The sequence below is a fragment of the Vanacampus margaritifer genome, chromosome 16 (assembly GCF_051991255.1).
Source record: "Vanacampus margaritifer isolate UIUO_Vmar chromosome 16, RoL_Vmar_1.0, whole genome shotgun sequence".
Taxonomy (NCBI): Eukaryota; Metazoa; Chordata; class Actinopteri; order Syngnathiformes; family Syngnathidae; genus Vanacampus; species Vanacampus margaritifer.
Window position 1 is genome coordinate 9,851,523 of NC_135447.1, and position 9,486 is coordinate 9,861,008.

Here is a 9,486-nt window from a genome sequence, read left to right on the forward strand (position 1 = left end):
GCCTATTACTGCTGTGTACAGTGGAAGAGTAGACAAGAAGCCAGTAGTAAATATGCACAGATATATATATATATATATATATATGTTTTTTTTTTTCAAAATAGTAGTTTAAAAAAAATGCTGTGATATGAGTTTATTGTTGGTTGTCACCCATTAAAGAGAATACTGCAAAATGATATATATATTTGAAATAATCCAGCACAAAATCGTCCACAAAAATAAATAAAATATATATTTATTTGGTCAGTTAAAAATACATAGCCTGTGCAACAGCACTAAAATGTCACAAAATTGCAGATGAGGCAATGACTATATTTACATTCACTTTAGGAACACAAACAATACTGTTAAATGTGAGACATAATTGTAAGTTGTTGTTGTTTTTGTCTGAGAACTAAACTTTCAGTGGCATCAGATAAAAAAATTAATCTTTCATAAGACAGACGGTACATTCGATGTAGCACATTGCGTGTGGCCAATTTCAGACGGAATGGTGCAAAAAAATTATTATTTTTTATTATTATTATTAAAAAAAAAAAGGAGAGCAATGATGATGTCAAATCGAATGAACAATACTGAGCTTTCCTAGAAAAAAAAAAAATAAAATAAATAAAAATAAATAAAAAGGAATGGTGCAACTTTGTCATGTGATTTAGCCTCAGAAGTTGGACTCTTGGCAGGGAAGTGGAGTGAAGGAGACCTCTTTGCTGTCTTCGAGGACCAGGTCGTACCGACACAGAGGCCTGAGGTACACAGGTGAACAAAAAACAAAAAGTCAACTAAGTTAACGCAAGAACGGCGAGGTTTCAAATGCAATTCAAGTGACTATACCTTTCGTGGCGTTCCAGATGTGTGAGACGGAGCCGGAGAACACGCAGTTTGTGTTTGGGTTTGAAAACATTTCCGGTGGAAAACGTGAGAGACATCCTGTTCACTGACTGCAGGTCAGTGTCAAACTGGGCGAACAATTTTGTCTCTGTGAACTTCTTGAACTTGGCTGCTCTACTGATAAAACGCATACATGAAAGTGTAAAAAAGAATGTGCTACTAAATCATAATAACACGATTCAAGCAGTAATTCCTAACCACTGAGCTATTGTATCATATGTGCAGCAGTGTATGATCAAATGTCACTTAATTAATCGTAAATTATGATTGATTCACTACAAAAATATCTATGCCAGTGAGTTATACTGTAGTCACAAACAGAACAATTCAAGGCTCTTCCACTAGATGGCAGAAGTTACATTATTCATCTGTGTATCCCCTTTAAAAAAATGTACGTAAAATATATATGTGCCTTGGCTTATCAACAATTGAAAAAAACACTGCATTAAAGTGAAGACTTACTGGTCAATCTTTGCCACAGCATCTGTACCATTCCCATGAAGTTTAACAGTGATATAGCCCCAGCGTTCTTCCTCATTCCATACCACCACATCCAGATTGTAATTTGCCACTGAAAGACAACATGCGACTGACACTTCCTCGAAGACAAATAAAACTCAGTTTCATGTAAGTGATTATTATGATGAGATGGAGTAAACAAGCAAAAGTGACACTTTCCTGTGTATATAAAAGTAAATGTAACGTATATTACTCCAACGGGTCCCACCTGTTACATTTTTTTTTTTTAATTCTCATCATACTTACTGCAAAATGGAGCTTTTTCATTAGTGATGAAGAAAGTTTTGGATTGGCCCAGCTTCAACAAAATGTCTCTCCACTTGAGGATATCATGACCTGGATTGGAGAAATGCATCAATGAATAAACTCAAACTTTTAGAAAGAAAGAAAAAAAATTGTATTAAAAAAAAAAAGTCTGTCGGCATGACGCAGTCCATTTTTAAATCATGCCAACTCACCCCACAAAAACAGAAATGTTCTTAACCTGGTAATTCTATGGCTGTCAATCAAAGTTGACCATTATTATTTAATATATAGCTGAATTAATTAATAAGGTTTTGGAGAGAAAAAATGGGGATTGATATTTACTTGAAAAAAAGTTTTTTTCACATCAGAAATTCTAGTTAAACCCCTTGTAAAATTTACTAATTTCTGAGTGAATCAACCTTTACTAGGCCTTTTCAAGTGAATATCAATCCCATTTTTAGTGATAAAATATGTACCAAAAACGGGGCATCCGGCATCACCAAACTGCTCACAGCTTGTGCACTTGCCATCCCGGAAGTCCTTGTAAGAGGCGCATGGGAAAGCCCTGCTGGTGCAAATGTCACCCAACGACTCACAGAAGAGGTACACTGATCTCTGATGGTCACATTTAAAGTAGGCCGTTCCTACACAAAAAAAGTTGAAAGTAAACAGGTTGTCAACACATTTTCACATAATCAAAATAAGTGAAATGAAATTACCTGAAAAGATTGTTAAGGGGCAGCCAGGCTGATCTGTTCCTCCGTTGGCGTAAAAATCAATGTGACCAAGAGCTTCTCTGTATCCCAGAGCTGGAAAACCACAATAATGTTAAAGCAATATTACATTTTTTTTCCTCTCCAAATAAATTATTTTAATTAGATTTTACCATCAATGTCCGTGTGCAGAGCATCTACAAACTGGGCGTCTGTGGGATCCAGACGGTCCTCTGGCGGAGCTCCAGTGAACTGTGGCCCTGCTGGATCCAGAGCTGTACAATTGCAATGAGTGGCAAAAACCATGACTCGTATGATTGTTGCCCTTGGGTTCAAATCCCTGATAAGTCTACCATTTTGGCATTAAAGTGACTGTAACATTTTAGTGATTCTTTCACGTACCACTAGAGGGAGCCTGTGTACCTCTAGTGCAGAGGTGGGCATCGAGGTCCAAAGTCCTGCTAGTTTTGCATGTTGCCCTTCTCCAACACAGCTGATATATGATCAGCTCATCAGCAAGCTTTGCTTAAGCCTGATAACGATCCTGTTGATTGGAATCAGCTTGTGTTGAAAGTGAGAAACCTCCAAAACCTGCAAGACTCCGGCCCTCGAGGACAGAGATTGCCCACCTCTGCTCTAGTGGTACTCATACCACACGTTGAGAATCAATATAAACAGCATACAGGTGCACCTTAGAAAACTAATTTATTTTCATAGTTCATTTGAAAAAGTCTCACTCGTATCGATTCACTACACACTGCGAGCTATGTTTTGCCTTTATTTTAATTTTAATTTATTAAAGGAAATTTGAATCTTACATAAGATACTACTACTACTACTAATAATAATAATAATACAAATACAGAAATTCATTGAGCTTCACCTGTACTGTACAGTATATGTAACTTTCGAAACAATGCTGTTAATGGGTTGTTCATTTAGGAGGTATTTATTTATTTATTTATTTACTTTTTCTCTAATCATAATTTTAAAAAAGTAATATTTTCATTTTACACAGCACTGGAGTGAATATAATCAACATGATTCATTTCCAAGTACAGTATTCCAGTGTGTGTCCTGTGAAGCGTTAAGCCATTTAATCCCCGCCATTTTCATGCAAAAAACATGTTAAGTCATGTTTTAAAGTCAACGTGTGCTTAGCATTCACTCTGAATCAAGAGTATAGGAATGGGAAATGGTTTAGGACAAAGGCCATGTCAATGTATACATTTGATTGATTTTTCAGCTGTTGACATTTTGAATTGGATGGAGTGAAAATGCCGTACCTGTAATTCTTCCAATTGTGCCGTTCAGGTTAGCGCCCACAAAACCAGATATGTGAGCACCGAGACTGACTCCGATCATGTGGATGTCATTCAGAGAGGCACCGTGTTCCTGTAAAGACCATCAGTTAGACACCCAAAAAAGACACTTTGTAAACTGAAATCCTAATTGTACCTTCATCAGTTTCAGAAAGCCAGTGAGATTTTTTCCAGCCTTGTGCGTGTTCTCCACCGCTTTGAAATAATTCACATTAGCAGCTCCGTGGTTCCAGTCCACTAATATGACATTGAGGTCTTTCCTGGCCAGGAGCAGCTCTGTGATTTGGTGAGCCCACACGGGGGGCGAGCCGGTGGGCCGATAGCCGTGGATGATGAAGGTCGTGGGCCGAGACAGGTTGAAGTGAGGCTCAGCCGAGAAGTTGGTGTGAGACAGAAGTGAGCCGCAGTACGTATTCTCCCTGGTGAAAAGCAGCAACCTTATCTTGAGGCTGGTTCCAATAATTGCGTGAGCCAGATCGAGATCTGTCAAGTCGGCACATTCCTTAGCTGGAGGAGAAAAGAAGACAAAGTGTGATAAACAACGCTACAATATCATACAATTAGACACGAAATGAGGTCCACCTGCATTCTGCTCAATGTAGATCAACAAAACTGCTCTAATTTGTTTACTATTGTGTGACATTCATATCCAATATGTCATTATGGGCTGGCATTATGAGTTTACCGAGCAGTGTGGGATCATGGGAATTTGCGTCCTTACTGGTAACACAGCCACAGAGGAATCAGGTGACAATCATCACGTGGTCAGGTGACACGCATGCGGCGCTTTATGGCTCATAATGTCATGTTGATAGTAACCACAAGCTATACGGAGACTGACACAAGACACACCGTGTTTTTTTTTTTTCGTATATGATCTGTTTTCTCTCATCAGAACCAGAGAGTATGATACATTTTTAGTTTTGATTTAAGTAAAAAAAAAAAAAAAAAGATGAAGCGCATCTAAATAGCTTAAATATTATTGTAACTGGCCACCACATAAACGAGAACTCACCACTACAGGATTTGTGGAATTCCTGGAATTAAAGTGTACGCACAAACTGGTATTTCAACACATTAGAACTCAAACACATGCTTAAAGAAGCAAAAAGGAAGTACAAAGAGACTATAGAAAAACACTTTGCTGCTAACAACTCTAAGAAAATGTGGGACACCATGATGAGGATCACCAACTTGACTCCTGCTAAAAAAGGTCTCAGCACTCTAAATGACCTCCAGAAGGCAACGTAGCTGAATGACTTTTATTTAAGATTCGAAACCCAGGACTTCTCCTCTGAATGTGGGGAGGTCCTGAGGTCCATTTCAGTGAATGAGCAGGACTCAAGGCTGGTCATTCATCCCCATGATGTCCAATCTGCTTTTAGGTCTGTCTGCACAAAGAAGGCCTCAGGACCAGATGGGATATCTACCCTTCTGCTAAAATCCTGTGCAGAGGAGCGCACAGCGGCATGGCAGCCCATCTTCCAGAGATCTGTGGACTCACACTCCATTCCCAGTCTCTGGAAAAAATCAGTAATCACCCCGGTTCCTAAAAAACAATGTCCTGTGGTCAATAATGACTTCAGGCCTGTGGCTCTAACTTCCATTGTTATGAAGTGTTTCGAGAGGCTGATGGTGACTCGGCTCAGGGGGGGGAGGTGGATGCACACTTAGACTCCCTTCAGTTTGCCTACAAGCGGGGTCGCGGCACTGACGATGCTATCAACAGCATCACACATCTGGTCAGCAAACATCTGGACGTCCCTAAAGCTTATGCACGTGTGTTGTTCGTTGACTTTAGCTCAGCGTTCAACACATTGCAGCCGCACCTGCTTTTGGGTAAACTGAAGGAGATGAATGTGAACCCGTACATCTCGAGGTGGTATCACTCCTTCCTGACACAGCGCACACAGCAAGTCAGGGTCAACAGCTCCCTCTCGGAACCCAGATTGATAAACACAGGCGCCCCACAGGGCTGCGTCAGCTCCCCGGCCCTCTTCACATTGTACACAAATGATTGTGTGACATCACACCCTGAGAACTTTATCATTAAGTCCTGCTTGCTGCAGGCCGGCGGTAGCCCACTGGACTATTTCTCAGAAAGAGAGAAATTTGTCCAGTGGTGTGACCGGAATCATCTTGTGCTCAATGTGGGGAAGACAGAGGAGGTGATATTTGATCCAAAAACTGTTGGTGACCACGGGCCAGTCGTCATTAAAGGCAATCACATCAGCCAGGTGGGTTCATACAGGTATCTGGGGGTCCACATTGACAACACACTCAGCTGGAGGGTACACGTTGGAAGTCTCTGCTCCAAACTCCAACAGCGTCTCTATTTCCTACGCAGACTGAGGGTCTATGGAGTGGAGCAGAGGATCATGCTGTTGTTCTACCGGGCTGCATTGGAAAGTATCATCAGCTACGGCATTGCGGCCTGGTACGGCAACCTGACTGTGCAGTCAAGGTCACAGATTGCCGGTCTGGTGCGGACTGCCATGAAGATCATGGGGGTCAGGAATCATCCTTCCCTACAGATGCTTTATGAGCAGTCCGTCACCAGACTGGCACAGAAAATTGTTACTGACCCGACTCACATTCTGCATCATGACTTCCAGCTACTGCCTTCCGGCAGGAGATTCAGGGCCCCCAGAACCAGGCTGAACCGCTACAAGAACTCATTCCTGCCGACATCCATCCAATTGCTTAATAACCGACATTAACTAAGTGGTGCAAAATATATATATAGGAGTGTGTGTGTATTATTTATTTTAATTATCTCTCTCTATTCTGTTGTTTTTCTTACTGTAAACTACTGCTGCACTTCTTATTTAATTTTGATTTTATCTCTTTCTATTCTGTTGTTTTTTCCTTACTGTAAACTGCAGCTGGACGGAGTCCAGGAAAAAAGTTCCCCACGGGGAAAATAAAAGTATATCGTATCGTATCGTATCGTATCGTACATTACAGTCGGCTTACCTTTTGCACAGCTGCTGTGAAATTCCTTAGCACAATCGCACTTTCTTCCCACCAATTCTATTAGTTTGATTGCTTTTTGCACAGCGTGTTGAAACGTTTGGTATTGTTACTTGTTGGTGCACACTGCACAGCTGAGCCTCATTTACAGTATATTGTCACAAGTTATTGTAGGCTATTACATGTTGTGTTCAAGTGTAAGATGAGGCATTCAGGGGCCGGATGAGTTACAAAAGAGCATTGTCCTTTTTAGAAGTGGAGGCATGCTGTTACTTCATTGTTTGCTTTGCTGTTCATTTCACTGTTCCCTGAAGGGACATTTCAGTTGTGACAGAAGTCGGATCATATGCAGCATGATACAGAGATGAAATAGATCCATGCTGTATATTAAATATGTTTTCCACACTGTGTATGTATGAATATGAGTGCTCGCTATAAAACCAATACTTGATAATGCCATCATGTAGGCCTACTGCCGTTCCCAAAGATTCTGCCCGAGTGGAGCAGAAATATGTGCCACCACAAACTGAATCGGAATAATTTAGATTCCAATTTGAATTTCTAAACTTGAAGAATTGCGTTGGAAAACTGAATTTGTACAGCATACATTGAATTTGTATTGTTCATTTTGAAAAAATGTAATCTGAATTGTAAAAAAAGAAAAAGAAAAAAAAAGAATGTTAGAAAAAATATGTTCACATTCAGTTTTATAAATATATATATTTTTTTTTTCATATTTCGGTCCATGCGTATGATCCATTTTGAAGAGAATAATTGGCTAAAAATATTGGATGTGTATTACAGATGTACAGTATCAGTATTGGTGCATCCCTAATTTGAAGACACACATGCAAGGCTCACCAGCTACAGATATAAATGAGAAGGAAGCCATTATTAAAATAACATTATTTTATCAAATAAGTTAAAAAGACATGTTAAGTAATTATTAAAGAAAATAAAAAAAGTTAAGATAATTTATCAGTCGTCATGGTAAATAAGAGGCAAGCAAAATACAAAAGAACAATCAGTTATCGTAATATTAACGCTACTATAATATGAAAACGGGACAAAATTAGGGTTGATAGTTTTCTATGTTGGATTTAAAAATACCAGCGCCACTCGGTTTCTATTGTGCAATACTGGTGAAACTACCTGATGTGTTGAGAGACACTATTGCACACCTCTGAATTTATCTGAAGAGGGGACAAAGGTGTGACGTTGTTTTTTTCCGGCCGCTAACCCCCTATTTAAGTTTCTGAGTGATGCTTTCACTTCCTCGAATTTCCTCCGACGCCCATTAGCAGTACAGTCATACTTCAACTGTCAAACATGCGGTCACATACAATAACAATGTGAGTAAACACTGGGCCTTACCTTTGCATACATCTACGGTTAGTGCCAAGAAAAGCGTCAGGAATTGCCACAGGGACATGATTGAGGTCCGCCACATGCAAACGGATCTAGAGTTTCAAAACACAACTCATTTGTGTTATAGCAAATTACATCAGAAATAAAACATGAATACATGTTTAACACATCACTGTGGATATTACAATATTTCCAAGTGCATTTTTTTCCTTCTTTTTTCCTTTATGTCTTGTGTTCTGTCCTTTAAGGCAGCAGTTTCAAAGTTGTAAACATTCTTACCTGACAGCAAGCCATCTTAGTTACTCATCTACTGGCCCTCCTATGTTGGCACACAGGATATGCATGACCAACTTTTTTTTTTCATTGTCAGTATCATAGAAGCTGTCTTTTTTATTTTATTTTTTTTGAAGCAGTGATCTCATGCGACTTTAATTCAGCGGAGATGTGGAGAAATCAATCTCTGACATGGTTCTTGACATGTGTACACAGTTAAGAATTCCTATTTAGAATAGACTGGAATTGAGTGTAAAACCTCAGAATCAACTTGAAAATAGTCTTACCTTAGTTGTCAGGAAGTCGTTCCTGACCCGTTGTGTCCAAGATTTAAAATCCAGAAGGCTCCTGTGCGTTTGTATCCCTACATGTTGAGGCACTGCTCATTTCAGGAAGTCAAAGAAGTGAAAGATTCTCGTCCCGCCCGCCTGTTCTCACCAGGATGGCCACACCCCTTGCTCTAGGTCATTGTGCTCGCAGGTGAAACATTCCTCTCAACTTACTCCTGGTATCTGTACTGTTACTGTAGATCCATTCACTTGCGGAGTTTCAATTGACGTAGTTATTATTAGTCAAATAGCATGGTCTGTTAGTGCAACTTAATTGTTTCAGAAAATGTGAGTGAAATTGATGAGCCAAAATGACGAAATAAAAAGAACAATTTGAGGACGAAACTGCTGGTTTATACATACCATAAAAGCAGCACCGGGATATCATTGGAGGAATCTGATTGGACACCCATTAAATACTTCAGTGTCATGACATCATATATTATCTATACAAGTCTCCCATTTTGAACTGATCTACTGTAACAGGTTTTTGCACTATGTTCTTATTTGTTGATGTCCGTGCAAACAGTGCACACACATAGAAAAACCCCCACACACATTTTGCCTGATGGGTTTGAGAGATTTTCTAGTGGTGAGATGAATGATTGAACTTTTTGGCCACAATTCCAAAAGTTATGTGTAGCGCATACACAACACTTCTCAACACCACATCATCTCTTTTACGTGGATCTTTTAGTTTAGATTAATTTTTTTATAATTATGTACTTTGGTGTTATTATCGAATATCAGAAAACACTGGCATTTGAACAGGGGTGTGTAGACTTTTTATCCAAATGATCACATGACCTAATAAAATAAATCTTCCTGATTGAGTTCAAATGGTTGAGGAATGAT

General features: G+C 39.5%; 1 protein-coding gene across 2 annotated transcripts; it reads right to left on the reverse strand.

Annotated features, from left to right (window-relative positions):
• Window positions 1-219: 219 nt before the first annotated feature.
• On the reverse strand, window positions 220-8,695 carry lipia (lipase, member Ia). 2 transcript variants are annotated; one of them, XM_077547548.1, is made up of 11 exons: window positions 8,590-8,695; window positions 8,036-8,121; window positions 3,825-4,195; window positions 3,653-3,761; window positions 2,540-2,641; window positions 2,373-2,462; window positions 2,130-2,297; window positions 1,654-1,743; window positions 1,351-1,459; window positions 832-1,002; window positions 220-743 (listed from the first exon to the last, which is right to left on the reverse strand). In XM_077547548.1, exons 2-11 carry the CDS (start codon window positions 8,109-8,111, stop codon window positions 659-661), a joined length of 1,371 nt encoding a protein of 456 aa, XP_077403674.1. In that variant the 5' UTR covers window positions 8,112-8,121; window positions 8,590-8,695; the 3' UTR covers window positions 220-658. The 2 variants fall into 2 exon arrangements, with proteins under 2 accessions (XP_077403674.1, XP_077403673.1); XM_077547547.1 differs by having other exon boundaries at window positions 832-1,005.
• Window positions 8,696-9,486: the final 791 nt, after the last annotated feature.